At 40.5% G+C, this 19,988-nt stretch overlaps 1 protein-coding gene and 1 long non-coding RNA gene across 2 annotated transcripts in view; both read left to right on the top strand.

The window, feature by feature from the left end:
• Positions 1-2,100: 2,100 nt before the first annotated feature.
• Positions 2,101-9,423, top strand: LOC141378810 (uncharacterized). Its single transcript, XM_087292978.1, has 2 exons — positions 2,101-2,235; positions 2,566-9,423. The coding sequence occupies exon 2, from the start codon at positions 3,074-3,076 to the stop codon at positions 8,816-8,818; it is 5,745 nt and encodes a 1,914-aa protein (XP_087149104.1). The 5' UTR covers positions 2,101-2,235; positions 2,566-3,073; the 3' UTR covers positions 8,819-9,423.
• Positions 9,424-10,564: 1,141 nt separating this feature from the next.
• Positions 10,565-19,988, top strand: part of LOC141378809 (uncharacterized) — a 127,467-nt gene continuing 118,043 nt past the window's right edge. Inside the window, exon 1 of the long non-coding RNA XR_015514737.1 lies at positions 10,565-10,739. This is a non-coding gene — a long non-coding RNA (uncharacterized LOC141378809). The remainder of the gene's footprint in view (positions 10,740-19,988) is intronic.

The raw sequence follows: 19,988 nt of genomic DNA, 5'->3' as shown, positions 1-19,988 counted from the left end.
TATAGACAAAAGACCAGGTATACAATAAATGATTATTTTCTCTTTCTTATAGCATTCTAGTTATGACTTGTTTGTAGTGTGATAAATGTTTGGGTTAGTTATAGATGAGTTCGAAAGCAACTTGTATCAATTTAGTAATATTTTGGCAAATTGAACAAAAATAACGAAATAACTCGAAAAAAAGATTGTTCATCTCACTGAATGAGACTCAAAGGTCTGAACTTCCCACCACTAGTTTCTATAAAAACATGTATACACATGTCCACAGAACATTTTATTTTGCAAATAAACTGAGATTAAAATATCTGTTTCGATTTTTATAAGTTTTATAAGCTTAAAATATTTTTAAAACAGAGCATGTTTGTAATAAAGACAGTAAAATCGCAAATTCTTAACTGCTGTAATCAACTCGGCCACAAAATGTGTGTGACTCATCATTTTAGAAAGGCTTGAATAAACTCCACCACTAATACATGAAATAAACTTACTTGGTATTTTAGACTAATGAACTGTATCTAAGCTTCAACCATGTCTGTCTTTGTAACTGACAGAGTTTATCTGATGTAACACATGATGAGAAGCAGACATGCACGTGGGAACGGTGGACAGGGAGAAACAGCTCATTTGCATTTAAAGCCACAGGCTAAAAACAACTACACTGTACTCAGACACCAAAATGGGGACATTCTGGAGGCTTTAAAAAAATTTCAGATGGGTATTTTGAGCTGAAACTTTACAGACACATTTTGGAGACACCAAAGGCTTATCTTACATTTTGTAAAAGGGGTAAAATAGGTGCCCTTTTAAATAGGAATTGGTCAAAATAACGAAACAGAAATAATATTTTACTAGATATTTTTCAAGATACTAGTATTCACCTTAAAGTGACATTTAAAGACCTAATTAGGTTAACTAGGCATGTCGCTGTATAACGATAGTTTGTTCTGTAGACAATGAAAAAAAATTGCTTGAGGGGGCTAATAATATTAACCTTAATACAGTTTTTTAAACAGTAAAAAACACTTTTACTCTTGTGTAATAAAACAAAAAAGACGTTCACCAGAAGCGAAAATAGTAAAGGAAATGCCTTGCTCTGCTAAACATAATTTGATGAATATTTGAAAAGAACAAAAATCACTGGAGGGCTAATCTTTTTGACTTAAACTGTATGTGAAATTATTCTCAATTTCATATGAAAATAAAAAATACTAAAAATAATAAAGCTTATTAGTGACTTTATACAGAAAACTAGGCAGAAATGAGCAGCAAGCATTGCTAAACATAGATAAGAGATGGATTATAAAGCAGTTCAAATCCAAGTCCAACCCAACACATGGTAGCTGGAAGTAAACATCTTTACTTTTATTAGTCAGCGGCCAACACTGATAAAATATGCCAAATCTGTGCCAAGTAGCAAAACTGCAGCCCAATTTAGTCCCACCATCTTTTAAAAGATTAGACAGAGCATTAATGACTAAGCCAAACACACACACAACCTCAAAACACTTCTGCCATATTATCAAGTCAAAACAATCTTATTTCTGATTAGTTTGTCATATAGTCTGCTATATTTCAGTTGTCAGTTTTTGAGTGTCAGTAACAGTGAAACAAATCAGGAATTGTGTCACGTAACTATGAGAAATATATATTCAAATTATCCAATAAAATGAAAACAACAACATGGGCTCATTAAAAATAAATTTCTACATTTCATCGTTAAAATAAATGCTATGACCGCTTACCTCCGTATGGATGCTTTCCCACTGTTACCAGTTTGTCCAGTAGCTCGCTATGTACGTTGGTGAATTTGAGACGCAGAACGGAATTCACCATAAGGGCGGGTTCAAGTCTGGCGAAGAACGATTTCAGAAGGTTGGTAAGGCAAAAAAAACCCCAAAATTTAAAATAAACAAGTAAATAATTGGGTGAGAAATCTAAAAATGTGGTAAAAATCAAGCGATCTGGTTTAAGGAAGGAGGAGGGATGGTCAACTGTACTTTTTAAAACACTATTTGTGCAAAAGGCTGTTGAGCAATGTTGACTCTCAGAGACTTTTATTCTGAAATCGCGTCACAAACCGAAACCGGAATAGGCGCTACTGAATACAGAGTGAACTGTTGCTGCACGAGACTTTGCCGAGCGCGGCTCGTTAACTAAAGTGGCGCTGGAAACGTGTATTGCTGCTATAATGAGTGTCTGACTGGATGTAATTGTGCTTCTGTGCGTGTTATGAAAGTGAGTACAGTTCCGGTTATAACAATTATTTAGAAGTTATACTTATTAGTCCCAGTCATCACAGAGATACCTGATGTGTCATAGTGCTAATTAGCATGCGTTAGCATCGCGATCGCGATGCTATTCACTGTTTGTTCAGCTGAAGTGATTCAAAGGCATAATGTTTGTTAGTAAATGTGGATGTTAGAGTGTGATTACATCCAATTATGTTCATTTTGTGAGGGAAGAGCCTATAATGTATATGTTAGTGCTGTCATGTGTAAGTTTGTTAAAGTAATGATGTATATTACTGATTGCTGATGCTGGAGTGTTATTATTTGTCTGTTACAGAGAAACCACAACTTTCATAAGCACAACTCATCGGCTACACGCTCATTTAATCAGGAAATCACCAATAACCAGCTAAGCAAGTGCAATCTTCAGTATATTGTGAGGAAAGGGCTGTTATGCGTCAATGGCCAAGTGATAGACTCATAGCACTCTGAAGGCTAATTGGACCACAGTATTCATACACATACTTCGGACCAATCACAAGGCTGGGCCTAAACGTCACGTCTGTGTGCGACTAATAATTGTGCTTTATAAATCATCCTCTGAACCTGTGCACCGGAATAAATTGGACACTTCATTGTAAATCTGCTAATATTCACAGTTGGCTCTTCTCTCTCATGTTCATACTTACTTGCCACAATAAATCAGTTTGATTTCATCCTTCCCTCTGTTGTGTTCTAACAGACACACCTGGTTCACTGCTATACACAACGAGTTAGCCTCTGCTATCAGGTAGCCTTCGCTACAATTTTGGTCCTTCGAGCCGGAGAGCAGCTGTGCTGGGAGTATGGAACAGAGGGGTGAAGGATTCTGGGCCCCACATACTCGGCCCAAAAGGCAAATAAGACAGCCATCCTACTTGAGAGACTATGAAGTCGGTGCAGTGCGAACAAAGGTGCGTGAACCCATACATAACAGCCCAGCGCACCACACATATAGAGAGGAACATTGGAGCCCACAGCCTCATGTTAGGTGGAGTGGTGCACCAAATGAGCATGACGATTACTCCTTTCACCAGGATGAGAGCCTTGGAGCTATGAGCTTAAGAGGGCCATGCACCCCAATGCCCTATACTGAAGAGGTTATTGAACAGATTGTGTCACATAGAGAGAGCATGCCAAGACAAAGGGCTGATGAGAGTTTACAGCATAGTTATACATCACTTCCTGATACTAGAAGGGTAGGACACCCAGAGAAATCCTCAGACAGGGGGCGCACAGTAGATCAACAGGAACTTATTACAGAACACTGGCCATTGCCGCCACCTCCATTATCTGATGATTTCGCTCTGCTAAGGGAAGAGGAATGTGATGATAGACTGCCACCACCACCATGGCCTTCCTCACAATATCCACCAGCATCCATAGTAGGGGAGGAGTTAAGAGTAGTCACTGTTATAGATAGGATGATGGGTGAGTTGCAGCTCATGCGGGACAATGCAACATCTAGCATTACAGCACATTCACGTTTGCACTCCACACCTCATGACTCAGGTCGCCCTATGCCTAGCCGACGTCATGAACAATACGGAGCACAGTCCTGGTTACAGCAGCCAGAATCTTTCCCACCCATCATTAATTCACAACGTCGAACTACTCATATTGAAGAACCTGTTTCTCACTACCAACCCAGGCCCCACCAACACCGTCCAAACTCTTACCAAGGTAGACAATTCACGCCAGTATTAACCACTTTAAGTGGAGGGGATTACAAAGGGCCAACACCTAAAATACCTCTCTTTGTTAATAAAGACCCGATGGAGTTCTCTAGGCTGAAATTAGCCTTAACAAACTTGTTGCCTGCTGATGCTACTGAGCTCTTTAAATATCAGGTTCTTGTGGATCATTTAAGACTTGAGGAAGCTTGTCTTATTGCCGACTCGTATATAAACTCCCCCCTGCCTTATTCAGACACTATGGCGGCCTTAAATGAAAAGTTTGGTCAACCGCATCATGTAGCTTTGAAACGGATTGCAGCAGTAATGGATTCACCTGAGGTCCGAAGGGGAGACACAGTTGGCTTTGAGCGATTCTCCCTGCACGTACAGTCACTTGTAGGCATGCTGCAGACCCTGGGCCCCGATGGGGAAGTGGAGCTGAGATGTGGCTCACATGTTGCCAGGCTCCTCACTAAGCTTCCCATAGAGATGAGAGCAAACTTTCGACGTCAGATGTTTAATCGCCATGGGCATACACACACACTACTGGATCTGGCAGAATGGCTGAGATATGAGTCATGGTGCCAGGGCTATGACAACCCCACAGAGGTTCGCTTCCAAAGGACACCTAGCTACCGGGTTGAAAAACGCCACAGTAAGCCAGCAGCCACTGTGCTACATGGATCAGAGAGCTATATGCCAAATCAAGCAATCAGACCCGAAAGTCAGAGTTCATGTGTGGAAAAGGGAAAAGTCAAGGCGAAACCCTACTGCCCATATTGCGACTGTACGGAGCACTTTTTAAATAAGTGTCCCAAGATTCAGAATCTCACTAGTGAGGAAGTGAGAGAGTGGATAAGAGCTAAGAAAAGATGTTGGAGATGTGGGAGATCACATCAGGCTGCTCAGTGTGACCTTAAGAGGCTCTGCAGTGTATGTCAAGGCAAGCATCTGAAAGTTCTGCATGATGTCAACACACTTCCCAAACATGAGCATCCAAAGGCAGAGAGCTGTCTTGTTAGCACTAGTACAGAGGTGCTTTATCTTGACAGGCCCACAACAACCTCTCGAGTTCTGCTAAAAGTCGTCAGAGTTTTCTTGCAAAATAAAGACAAGATACTCGACACGTACGCTATTCTAGATGATGGGTCGGAGCGTACAATGCTCCTCACAGAAGCTGCCGAGAAGCTTGGCCTACAGAAGAAGCCTGAAGACATCGCTCTCCGTACCATACGGCAAGAGGTCCAAACACTTAAGGGATCCTCTGTTTCATTCAGTATCTCATCTCCCATCAATCCCAGGAAAACTTTCCGGATAGTAAAAGCATTCACTTCTCCACGTCTTGATCCAGCTGACCACTCATACCCCATCATGAATCTGAAGAGAAAATATAAGCACTTGGCAAACATCCCCCTCCATCCATTCAGCCGTGTCAAGCCACTTGTTCTAATCGGAGCTGATTACCCCCACCTACTTACTCCAATTGAACCAGTAAGACTGGGCCCTTCAGGAGGACCGGCAGCTATTCACACCAGACTTGGATGGACTCTCCAAGGACCCACACCCTTTGCTCATTGGGTGTCGGACACCAGTCTGTGTCTTCTCACAAGCGTTTCACCTGAGACAACAGAACTGATGCGGAATGTGGAGAAGCTCTGGAGGATGGACACTCTACCATGTCAGAGTGATAAACAGGCAATGCGATCAAGGCAGGATAAGGAAGCAGTTGAGCTCCTAGAGGCTGAGACAAGACGAGTCAACGTTGCAGGCGTTCTCAGGTATGCCACACCCCTACTTCGGAAACGAGACATACCTCCTCTCAAATCTAGCAAAGAAGCTGTTCTCCCAAGCCTTAGAAGTACAGAGAGAAGGTTGAGCCGGGACCCTCAACGAGCTGATGAATATGGAGCAGCTATCCGCAAGCTGGTGGAAACTGGAGCAGTCAAGAGGATTGACCCAGGTGAAGCCTCCAGCACTGAAGAATCATGGTATATACCCCACCACTTGGTGAGCCACAACGGAAAGAACCGTTTGGTCTTCAATTGTTCTTACCAACTTCAAGGTCGGAATCTAAATGACACTCTCCTTCCTGGGCCAACACTGGGAGCTTCCCTTTTGGGTGTCTTACTGAGATTCAGGCAACATGCAGTGGCAGTCAGTGGAGACATCAAGAGCATGTTCCATCAGGTTCAGCTTTTGCCAAGGGATCGGCCCCTCCTCAGGTTCATTTGGCGAGACATGAGGCGGATGGAACCACCGGATATCTATGAATGGCAGGTCTTACCATTTGGGACTGCATGCTCACCCTGCTGCGCCACCTTTGCCCTCCAACTGCATGCGAGGACTCACAGCAAGGAAGGAGATGGAGTCAGGCATTCAGTTGAACAATGCTTTTATGTGGATAACTGCCTCCAAAGTGTGGATACTGCAGATGAGGCCAGGAAACTAGTGGACCAAATCAGGGAAGTTCTCGCATCTGGAGGGTTTGAGATTCGGCAGTGGGCCTGTAACTTACCTGACGTCATCAAGCATCTGCCTGCGGAAGCGAGGTCTGACAGTATGGAGCGATGGCTCTCCTACGATGAGCCTGATCTGCTGGAACCTGCCCTTGGACTCAGCTGGCACTGGGGGACAGATACTTTAAGATACAGAAGCCGACCTCTGGAGTATGGAGCTTTGACACTGAGGAATATCTACAAAGTGTTAGCACGACAATACGACCCCTTGGGATTTATCTTGCCCTACACGACTCGCGCAAAGCTGATAGTGCAGCGCATGTGGGACAAACCGAGGGACTGGGATGACCCACATATTCCCCAAGAACTGCAGGAGACATGGAAAGAGTGGGAGTCAGAGCTACACTTGTTGCCTCACATTTCATTTCCTCGACCGTATGCTTCAACTCCTCATAGTCAGATGATTGTCTCCAGGCAGATTCACGTATTTAGTGATGCCTCCGAAAAAGCCTATGGAGCTGTCTCTTACCTTCGAACTGAGGACAGCCAGGGACAGGTGTCTTTGGCATTCCTGGCGGCCAGGTCCAGGGTGGCACCTCGTCGTCAGCATTCAATTCCCCGACTTGAGCTCTGCGGTGCTCTGACAGCTGCCCAACTAGCAAAGACAATTGCACGAGAATTAACAGTGGTCATAGATCAGACAATACTGTGGAGTGACTCTACAACAGTGCTAACTTGGTTGAAGTCAGAGTCATGTCGCTACAAAGTCTTTGTGGGCACTCGGGTCGCTGAAATCCAGGAGCTTACAGGAGGGAGTTCCTGGCGTTATATTGACTCGTTGCAAAACCCAGCGGATGATGTTACCCGCGGAAAGACCTTAGCAGAGTTAGCAGGACAGAACCGGTGGAGTCAAGGGCCACCCTTCCTCCTTAAAGGGCCTGAAGAATGGCCATCATCACCAGGAAAGCAACCTGACTTAGATACTACTGAGTTCAGGAAGCTTACTTCATGTGGAATGATAGCAAGAGCGGAGAGACAAGAAACATCACAAGAGCAGTCTTTTGCATCTTGGAAGGAAATGGTTGAGGCCACAGCCCAGGAGCTGCATGGGGCGGCAGATGGACCCCCAAATGCAGCAGACTACAGAAAGGCAGAGATGATGATCTTCCAAAAGATTCAGTCAGATTGCTTCCCAGAGGAATTGTGTCGCCTTCGCACTGGAAAGGAAGTGCTCCAAAGCAGTCGTTTATTGACCCTGTCCCCAGAGCTTGATTCGGATGAGGGAATTATACGAGTCGGAGGAAGGCTTAGACAGGCCGAAGGGTTGGATCCTGCCCTGAAGCATCCTATAGTCTTGGATCCAGCACATACTGCCACAAAGCTTCTTATTCAGGACTACGATGCTCGTCTTTGTCATCCAAGCCCTGAGCGAGTGTTCGCAGAGATGCGCCGCAATCTTTGGATCATTCGTGGAAGGGAGGCAATCCGAAAGGTGCAACAGCAGTGTCAAGAATGCCGCAGGTGGAAATCCAAGCCATTAGTGCCAAAGTTAGCAGACTTGCCTTTAGCCCGCCTACGTCTACACAAGCCAGCATTCTACTCCACTGGGGTCGATTGCTTCGGACCCTTCCAAATAAGAATCGGACGGCATTCAGAAAAGAGATGGGGAATCATCTATAAATGCTTGACCACACGCGCAGTTCACCTGGATCTTCTGCACAATATGGATACAGACTCTTTCCTTATGAGTCTTAGACGATTCATTGCTCGCAGAGGGACTCCAGCTGAACTTCTTTCTGATCAGGGTACGAACTTTAAAGGAGGAGAAAAAGAGCTTTGTGACTCCTTCAACAGCATGTCCTTGGACCTCCAACAGCTCCTAGCTAAACAGAAGATTGACTTTCGCTTTAATCCCCCTGCAGCTCCTCACTTTGGAGGTACTTGGGAGAGGGAGATCAAGTCAGTCAAGTCTGCTTTACATACCGTGATGGGTGTCCAATCAGTCTCAGAAGAGGTACTGTACACTGTTTTACTCGAGGTTGAAGCCATTTTGAATACGAAACCACTGGGTTACACTTCATCCAGTGTTGCTGACTTGGATGCTATAACCCCGAATGTTCTTCTGATGGGGCGGCTCGATGGAGCACTACCTACTGTAGTATACAGTAAAGAAGAGGGCCTAAGCAAGCGGAGATGGCGGTACTGTCAAGTTTTGGCAGATCACTTTTGGTCCCGATTCATTAAGTATTACCTACCCTCCTTGCAGTGCCGACAGAAGTGGCATGGCACCCCAGCTGACCTCACAGTGGGTACAGTAGTCTTGATGATGGACCCCCAGTTCCCCAGAGCTTTCTGGCCAATTGGTAGAGTGATAAAAGTGCATCATAGCGCAGATGGTCACGTGAGATGCATGCGTTAGCATCGCGATCGCGATGCTATTCACTGTTTGTTCAGCTGAAGTGATTCAAAGGCATAATGTTTGTTAGTAAATGTGGATGTTAGAGTGTGATTACATCCAATTATGTTCATTTTGTGAGGGAAGAGCCTATAATGTATATGTTAGTGCTGTCATGTGTAAGTTTGTTAAAGTAATGATGTATATTACTGATTGCTGATGCTGGAGTGTTATTATTTGTCTGTTACAGAGAAACCACAACTTTCATAAGCACAACTCATCGGCTACACGCTCATTTAATCAGGAAATCACCAATAACCAGCTAAGCAAGTGCAATCTTCAGTATATTGTGAGGAAAGGGCTGTTATGCGTCAATGGCCAAGTGATAGACTCATAGCACTCTGAAGGCTCATTGGACCACAGTATTCATACACATACTTCGGACCAATCACAAGGCTGGGCCTAAACGTCACGTCTGTGTGTGACTAATAATTGTGCTTTATAAATCATCCTCTGAACCTGTGCACCGGAATAAATTGGACACTTCATTGTAAATCTGCTAATATTCACAGTTGGCTCTTCTCTCTCATGTTCATACTTACTTACCACAATAAATCAGTTTGATTTCATCCTTCCCTCTGTTGTGTTCTAACAGACACACCTGGTTCACTGCTATACACAACGAGTTAGCCTCTGCTATCAGGTAGCCTTCGCTACACTATTGGATGGGTTTAGGGAAAGAGGAAGATAGATCAGTTGATGAGTCAGTCAGTCAGGGGACAGCGGCCTCTGGTGGATTTACATGAGAACAGAACGTGCTCGCGAAAGACATTTAGGATTTCAAAAAGCATACACAGAGGCCTCTGGTGGATTTGCGTAAACAAAAACAGCAAAAAAACAAAAACAAAAAAAAAACATATCCATTGGGACGTATTTGGTGCTCTCCAGAAATGCATATAGCAGTGCGTTTTCAGAATAAGCCTAGGATGAACTTAAGTGTTTACGATTTGTAACCAAATACGTTTAAACACCCGACAAGGACGCACTGAGGCGCTGTTTTTCCACATGTCAATGTTTATAAATAGATTACATAAAAAAAGGACAAGAGTATACATCCCCTAAGCACCCATTACAGCAAGTTGTTTATCACTAGAAAGCTTATAAAGAATGTATTTGCTAAATTTGTGTAAGTTTTGCAGAAAACGCTTATTAGATACATATCATGTAACAACAACACACACACGCATTCATTGCTGTACATCACAGTTTATTATGAAAGGTAAGAGTCCACATTAAAACATACTATCAAGCACATTTAGTCCACCGACACAATAGTGTTTAATTATGGATAGTTATCTGTTTATGTCACCGTTTCTGCCGGAGACCTATTGTTTACACAGTTTTACCATGTTATTTACACGCGAAAACGGCAGATTTGCAGTAAAACGCAAGGCTATGTCATAGCTTACAGTGTTACAAATAAAATGAGACCACAAACTGAATAAAAAGTCAAAGTTATAGTTATTAAAATCTAAACAAAGCCGAGCGTTTTGACCTTCAGCATGTCTCTCATTTGCTATCGATCAGTCACAGAAATATTTCCTACATCCCAGAAGTTTGACTGATAGAGAAATTAGCCAATGACTGCGTGATTTTCATGTTTCTGCACACTTTTTGCTCTTACTGGCTCAGTGAGCTGTCAATCATCACGTGCACCTGCCCCCTGCACGGTGCACGCACAGCTGCTAACAGATCAAGCTAACGGCACTCAGAGGGGTTCGTTTGCAAAAAGTAAACACAACAAGGAAAATAGATCGTCGAAAGTCTTTATCTGCTGAAGAGAGTTTTGAGAGATTGTTTGAAGCGAAGAGGAGAATATTTCTGAGGAGAGCTGATAGAGCTACTTTGATGATGTGGATGAAGACTACTTTCGGTTTTTCTAATGGTGAGTAACTTATCATTGCCTGTAACGTTATTACATGAAAGTTGTTTACGTCTCAGTTCTCTGTTTAGCCTGCTTGTGCCTATAAGTGTGCCTATAATAATGTTTTTTCTGTAGCCATAATCTTTTAGTAATGTTTGACATTATCATACTGTATGTTTGCCATTTAACGTATCTGAATGGCTGTTAGATAAGCTGTGTGTACAAAAGACACAATACATGTCAGACATGTATTTGAAATGTACAACAAAACTCACCCTACACTGTAAAAAAAAATCTGTAATTTTAAGGTTTATTTCCGGAAGATGGGGTGCCGAAAAAAAAGTTAAATAACGGGTGTTAAATTACAGAAATTTACTTAAATTGAAATTTCTGGTAAATTTCAGTAATTCAACCTCTGTTATTTTACAGTAAATTTCTGTAATTTAACAGCCTTTATTTTACGTTTTTGTTTCGGCACCCCAGCTACCTACATTTTTTCAGTGTAGGTAACGTATTTAAGATTTGCAAAAATGTAGACAGCACCCTCTAGTAGATTTGTCATTTAAAACGTGCCACAAATTGTACCCAGACAAACATATTTTATGTTTTGTAAAAACATAGGCTGAGGCATATATATATATATTTTTTTAATATAAAAAATGAGTTTATCTGGTTTATGAGGTGCTACATTTGACATCATTTTCTGTGGCAGTAGGTATTAAAGCAGAAAATAAAGTATTATTAACACACCTAATGTTCTTAGAATGTTCTTGGCCTGTTTTTTAGACGCACAAATATGTTGCTTTTAAAAGAAAATGTTTTTTCATAAGTCCTATGAAGTACTTTGGAATGTGCATTTTTTAACAGAAGAGAGGTTGAGACATAGAGTAGCTCCTCCCCTTTAAAAAACAGCCAATAGTGTTCGTTTTTATCACAGCTCTGCCTTTGAGAGAGGTAAAGTTTAATAACATCAAATGAAAAGCAAATGACAAGTGTCTTGAAGGGGGCGGTGTATATCAGATACTAGAGAGCATTTGATTGGTCAAGATTTGATGAGGAACTGAAGTATGAAGTGCCATAAAAAAATCATTGATTGATTTAGGCGAAAGTGACAAACTGCAAGTTATACATGTTTATATCAGTTTTTTTATCTTCTAGATGCTCATTTTGTCACTGTTTTGGAGCACACTAGCTTATACATATTCTTAAAACTAACAGACTGAAACTAACATCTAAAATAAATATATTTTAATTTCATGGGACCTTTAACCATCATAATTAATATATAACATAATATAACATAACATAATATATAGATGCTATAATTCTCCAAACTCACAAGTAAACAGACCATTTTTAGAAAAGAAATATTGACTGCCCAGCTGAGCCTACTCTATCAGATTCAACTCTCTGTCTGTCTGTCTGTCTCATTCTGTCAATCCGCTCCACCTTTGACCTGCATGACTCGAAGCAGAGCATCTTTGTTAATAAAGAGCTCCAGCCATTTCCCCCTACAGGAGGGCGTTCTGGAGAGAAAAGATCACTTTCTGCTTATCTTGGCCATGGCAGGAGGTACAGAAAGAGAAAGCGTTTTACTTCAGACTTTAGCACTGATAAATGAGTTCCCCCATCAGCCCAGAAGCAGTCATTTCCCCTTCACTGCTCTCCGCATGTGGTTGTCACTATCATCCCCGGCTGTGCCCCCAATCACACAGAAAGGCCTTGTTGTCAAACCCAGAGCAAATCAAGTAGGCTACAAGATGGGAGGAAAAAAAATGAAATTTTTTATTTGCAAATTTGTCATCTTTGTTCGGATTCATTAGATCTGTTTTCCATGCTAAAATAGACCAAAACAAGTGACTTAATATTGTTAACTTGTTTGTTAAACTGTCATATGAACTCAGTGTCACATTTTTAGTGGTGAGGTAATGGTAAATTAAGTGATGGTTAATTGTCAGCTCTCTTGGGCAACTGCATTGACCCAGCTTTGGGAAGGGGGGCAGCTTGCAAAAGGTTAAGAACCCTTAAAAACCCTTAAGAACTCTTAGACCACCCAGTATATAATAATGTTTGCTATTTATCCACACTACTATTCGAAATGAGCTGAAACAACACAATTCTTGATTTTTTGGGGAGAAGGGGACAACATAATCGTTTAATCCAGACTCATTATGAAAGTGTACCACTATATACATTTATGGAAAGTGCCAAATATCTCCCAGAGGCTGCTGTGTCTGCTTTTTGTAATCTTAAATTTCTCTCATGAGTGCCATTTGCACCTGCTGTTCTCGCGTAAATTCACCAGAGACCTCTACCGACTGACTGACTGACTGACCGATTGACTGACCCACCCTCTTTCTCTAAACCCACCCAATAGAATTTTAAAAAGCATCGACCCACCCACTTCCCTAAACCCAACCGACAGTTTTAAAAGCAATCTAGAAAAACAAAAGCCTTCAACTGATTTTTACACGTTTTCAGATTATACCACATTCTCACGCTGTTATTTACTTGTTTATTTTATTTTTACACACTTTCTGGAATCGTTCTTCACCAGACCCGAACCCCGTCATCATGGTCATTTCGTTTCTGCGTTTCAAGTATGCCGACATACATGGCGAGCTACTGGACAAACTGGTAACAGTGCAAAAGCTGTCCATATGGAGGTAAGGGGTCAGCTGGTGAGCGCGATAAGAAACGGCATCATACCGCCCCATAGCCTTCGTTTTCTATCTTGGAACGTCATTTATGTTTGTAAATGTAATCCATACCTATTCCATACCCCTAAACCCAACCATAACTGTAAAATATTACAAAAATCAGAGGGGAATACTAGTTGGATAACACTCATGTTGAAGTGCATAAACCTAAATGTTAGCCTAAACTTTGCAAAAACTGCATCCCTTAATTCTGATTGGCTGACTATAATGTTGTTCCAGGATCAACATGGATGTTGGACCATGAATAGCAAAATTCTGATGTTGATCCTGGACCATCAAGAGTAAAATCCACTGATGTTGATCCTAAACCATCACAAGTAAAATTCACTTATGTTGATCCTGGACCATCAAGAGTAAAATTCACTGATGTTGATCCTAGATCATCAAGATTCAAATTCACTGGTGTTGATCCTGGACCATCAAGAGTAAATTCACTGATGTTGATCCTGGACCTACAATATTAAAATTGACTGATGTTAATCCTGGACCATCAAGGTTCAAATTGACTGATATTGATCCTGGACCATCACGAGTAAAATTCACTGATGTTGATCCTGGACCATCAAGAGTAAAATTCACTGATGTTGATCCTGGACCATCAAGATTAAAATTCATTGATGTTGATCCTAGACCATCAAGATTAAAATTCACTGATGTTGATCCTAGACCATCAAATTTACTGATGTTGATCCTGGACCATTAAATGTAAAATCCACTGTTGTTGATCCTGGACCATCAAGATTAAAATTGACTGATGTTGATCCTGGACAATCAAGATTCAAATTGACTGATGTTGATCCTGGAACATCAAGATTTAAATTCACTGATGTTGATCCTGGACCATCATGATTTAAAATTCACTGATGTTGATCCTGGACCATCAAGATTAAAATTCACTGATGTTGATCCTGGACCATCAAGATTAAAATTCACTGATGTTGATCCTGGACCATCAAGATTAAAATTGACTGATGTTGATCCTGAACCATCAAGATTCAAATTCACTGATGTTAATCCTTTACCATCAAGATTAAACTCCACTGAAGTTGATCCTGGACCATCAAGATTAAAATCCACTAATGTTGATCCTGGACCATCAAGATTTAAATTCACTGATGTTGATCCTGGACAATCAAGATTCTAATTCACTGATGTTGATCCTGGACCATCAAGATTTAAATTCGCTGATGTTGATCCTGGACCATCAAGATTAAATTTCACTGGTGTTGATCCTAGACCATCAAGATTAAAATTCACTGATGTTGATCCTGGACCATCAAGAGTAAAATTCACTGATGTTGATCCTGGACCATCAAGATTAAAATCCACTGAAGTTGATCCTGGACCATCAAGATTAAAATTCACTGATGTTGATCCTGGACCATCAAGATTAAAATTCACTGATGTTAATCCTGGACCATCAAGATTAAAATCCACTGAAGTTGATCCTGGACCATCAAGATTAAAATTCACTGATGTTGATCCTGGACCATCAAGATTAAAATTCACTGATAATAATCCTGGACCATCAAGATTAAAATCCACTGAAGTTGGACCATCAAGAGTAAAAATTGTTTTAATTCACTGATGTTAATCCTGAACCATCAAAATTAAAACTGACTTATTTTGATCCTGGACCATCAAGGGTAAAATTCACTGATGTTGAACCTGGACCATCAAGAGTAAAATTCACTGATGTTGATCCTGGACCATCAAAAGTAAAATTCACTGATGTTGAACCTGGACCATCAAGAGTAAAATTCACTGATGTTGATCCTGGACCATCAAAAGTAAAATTCACTGATGTTGATCCTGGACCGTCAAGGATCAAATTTACTGATGTTGATCCTGGACCATCAAGATTCTAATTCTCTGATGTTAATCCTGGACCATCAAGATTCAAATTGACTGTTGTTGATCCTGGACCATCAAGATTCTAATTGACTGATGTTGATCCTGGACCATCAACATTCACTGATGTTGATCCTGGACCATCAAGATTCTAATTCACTGACGTTGATCCTGGACCATCAAGATTCTAATTTACTGATGTTGATAATGGACCATCAAGATTCAAATTCACTGATGTTGATCCTGGACCATCAAGATTTAAATTCACTGATGTAGATCCTGGACCATCAAGATTCTAATTCACTGATGTTGATCCTGGACCATCAAGATTCAAATTAACTGATGTAGATCCTGGACCATCAAATTCTAATTCACTGATGTTGATCCTGGACCAACAAGATTCTAATTCACTGATGTTGATCCTGGACCATCAAGAGTAAAATTCACTGATGTTGATCCTGGACAATCAAGATTCAAATTCACTGATGTTGATCCTGGACCATCAAGATTCCAATTCACTGATGTTGATCCTCGACCATCAAGAGTAAAATTCACTGATGTTGATCCTGGACCATCAAGAGTAAAACTCACTGATGTTGATCCTGGACCATCAAGAGTAAAATTCACTGATGTTGATCCTGGACCATCAAGATTCAAATTCACTCATGTTGATCCTGGACCATCAAGAGTAAAATTCACTGATGTTGATCCTGGACCATCAAGAATAAAATTCACTGATGTTGATCCTGGACCATCAAGAGTAAAATTCACTGATGTTGATCCTGGACCATCAAGAGTAACATTTACGGATGTTGATCCTGGACCATCAAGATTAAAATTGACTGATGTTGATCCTGGACCATCAAGATTCTAATTTACTGATGTTGATCCTTTACCATCAAGGTTAAAATTCACTGATGTTGATCCTGGACCATCAAGAATAAAATTGACTATTGTTGATCCTGGACCATCAAGATTCAAATTGACTGATGTTGATCCTGGAACATCAAGATTTAAATTCACTGATGTTGATCCTGGACCATCATGATTTAAAATTCACTGATGTTGATCCTGGACCATCAAGATTAAAATTCACTGATGTTGATCCTGGACCATCAAGATTAAAATTCACTGATGTTGATCCTGGACCATCAAGATTAAAATTGACTGATGTTGATCCTGAACCATCAAGATTCAAATTCACTGATGTTAATCCTTTACCATCAAGATTAAACTCCACTGAAGTTGATCCTGGACCATCAAGATTAAAATCCACTAATGTTGATCCTGGACCATCAAGATTTAAATTCACTGATGTTGATCCTGGACAATCAAGATTCTAATTCACTGATGTTGATCCTGGACCATCAAGATTTAAATTCGCTGATGTTGATCCTGGACCATCAAGATTAAATTTCACTGGTGTTGATCCTAGACCATCAAGATTAAAATTCACTGATGTTGATCCTGGACCATCAAGAGTAAAATTCACTGATGTTGATCCTGGACCATCAAGATTAAAATCCACTGAAGTTGATCCTGGACCATCAAGATTAAAATTCACTGATGTTGATCCTGGACCATCAAGATTAAAATTCACTGATGTTAATCCTGGACCATCAAGATTAAAATCCACTGAAGTTGATCCTGGACCATCAAGATTAAAATTCACTGATGTTGATCCTGGACCATCAAGATTAAAATTCACTGATAATAATCCTGGACCATCAAGATTAAAATCCACTGAAGTTGATCCTGGACCATCAAGAGTAAAATTGACTAATGTTGATCCTGGACCATCAAGATTCAAATTGACTGATGTTGATCCTGGACCATCAAGAGTAAAACTGACATATGTTGATCCTGGACCATCAAGATTCTAATTCACTGATGTTGATCCTGGACCATCAAGATTAAAATTCACTGGTGTTAATCCTGGACCATCAAGATTAAAATCCACTGAAGTTGATCCTGGACCATCAAAAGTAAAATTGACTGATGTTGATCCTGGACCATCAAGATTAAAATTCACTGATGTTGATCCTGGACCATCAAGATTCTAATTGACTGATGTTGGTCATGGTCCATCAAGATTCAAATTGACTGATGTTGATCCTGGTCCATCAAGATTCAAATTGACTGATGTTGATCCTGGTCCATCAAGATTAAAATTGACTGATGTTGATCCTGGACCATCAAGATTCAAATTGACTGATGTTGATCCTGGACCATCAAGAATAAAATTGACTGTTGTTGATCCTGGACCATCAAGATTCAAATTGGCTGATGTTGATCCTGGAAAATCAAGATTTAAATTCACCGATGTTGATCCTGGACCATCAAGATTAAAATTCACTGATGTTGATCCTGGACCATCAAGATTAAAATTCACTAATGTTGATCCTGGACCATCAAGATTAAAATTGACTGTTGTTGATCCTGAACCATCAAGATTAAACTCCACTGAAGTTGATCCTGGACCATCAAGATTCTAATTCACTGATGTTGATCCTGGACCATCAAGATTTAAATTCACTGATGTTGATCCTGGACCATCAAGATTAAAATTGACTGATGTTGATCCTGGACCATCAAGATTCTAATTCACTGATGTTGATCCTGGACTGTCAAGATTAAAACTGACTTATGTTGATCCTGGACCATCAAGGATCAACTTAACTGATGTTGATCCTGGACCATCAAGATTCAAATTTACTGATGTTGATCCTGGACCATCGAGATTACAATTGACTGATGTTGATCCTGGACCATCAAGATTCAAATTCACTGATGTTGATCCTAGATCATCAAGATTCAAATTCACTGGTTTTGATCCTGGACTATCAAGAGTAAAATTCACTGATGTTGGTCCTGGACCATCAAGATTAAAATTCATTGATGTTGATCCTGGACCATCAAGATTAAAATTTACTGATGTTGATCCTGGACCATCAAGATTAAAATTCACTGATGTTGATCCTGGACCATCAAGAATAAAATTGACTGATGTTGATTCCTGACCATCAAGATTCAAATTCACTGATGTTAATCCTTTACCATCAAGATTAAACTCCACTGAAGTTGATCCTGGACCATCAAGATTTAAATTCACTGATGTTGATCCTGGACAATCAAGATTCTAATTAACTGATGTTGATCCTGGACCATCAAGATTCTAATTCACTGATGTTGATCCTGGACCATCAAGATTCAAATTGGCTGATGTTGATCCTGGACCATCAAGATTAAAACTGACTTATTTTGATCCTGGACCATCAAGGGTAAAATTCACTGATGTTGATCCTGGACAATCAAGGGTAAAATTCACTGATGTTGAACCTGGACCATCAAGAGTAAAATTCACTGATGTTGATCCTGGACCATCAAAAGTAAAATTCACTGATGTTGATCCTGGACCATCAAGGGTAAAATTCACTGATGTTGAACCTGGACCATCAAGAGTAAAATTCACTGATGTTGATCCTGGACCATCAAGGGTAAAATTCACTGATGTTGAACCTGGACCATCAAGAGTAAAATTCACTGATGTTGATCCTGGACCTTCAAAAGTAAAATTCACTGATGTTGATCCTGGACCGTCAAGGATCAAATTTACTGATGTTGATCCTGGACCATCAAGATTCTAATTCTCTGATGTTAATCCTGGACCATCAAGATTCAAATTGACTGTTGTTGATCCTGGACCATCAAGATTCTAATTGACTGATGTTTATCCTGGACCATCAAAATTGACTGATGTTGATCCTGGACCATCAAGATTTAAATTCACTGATGTTGATCCTGGACCATCAAGATTCTAATTCACTGATGTTGATCCTGGACCATCAAGATTTAAATTCACTGATGTTGATCCTGGACCATCAAGAGTAAAATTCACTGATGTTGATCCTGGACCATCAAGATTAAAATCCACTGAAGTTGATCCTGGACCATCAAGATTAAAATTCACTGATGTTGATCCTGGACCATCAAGATTAAAATTCACTGATGTTAATCCTGGACCATCAAGATTAAAATCCACTGAAGTTGATCCTGGACCATCAAGATTAAAATTCACTGATGTTAATCCTGGACCATCAAGATTAAAATCCACTGAAGTTGATCCTGGACCATCAAGAGTAAAATTGACTAATGTTGATCCTGGTCCATCAAGATTCAAATTGACTGATGTTGATCCTAGACCATCAAGAGTAAAACTGACATATGTTGATCCTGGACCATCAAGATTCTAATTCACTGATGTTGATCCTGGACCATCAAGATTAAAATTCACTGATGTTAATCCTGGACCATCAAGATTCAAATTCACTGGTGTTGATCCTGGACCATCAAGAGTAAATTCACTGATGTTGATCCTGGACCTACAATATTAAAATTGACTGATGTTAATCCTGGACCATCAAGGTTCAAATTGACTGATATTGATCCTGGACCATCACGAGTAAAATTCACTGATGTTGATCCTGGACCATCAAGAGTAACATTCACTGATGTTGATCCTGGACCATCAAGATTAAAATTCATTGATGTTGATCCTAGACCATCAAGATTCAAATTAACTGATGTTGATCCTAGACCATCAAATTTACTGATGTTGATCCTGGACCATTAAATGTAAAATCCACTGTTGTTGATCCTGGACCATCAAGATTAAAATTGACTGATGTTGATCCTGGAC

Source organism: Danio rerio, chromosome 18, assembly GCF_052040795.2.
Source record: "Danio rerio strain M-AB ecotype USA chromosome 18, GRCz13ab, whole genome shotgun sequence".
Classification (NCBI taxonomy): Eukaryota; Metazoa; Chordata; class Actinopteri; order Cypriniformes; family Danionidae; genus Danio; species Danio rerio.
This window is presented reverse-complemented; position numbering and strand designations above follow the sequence as displayed.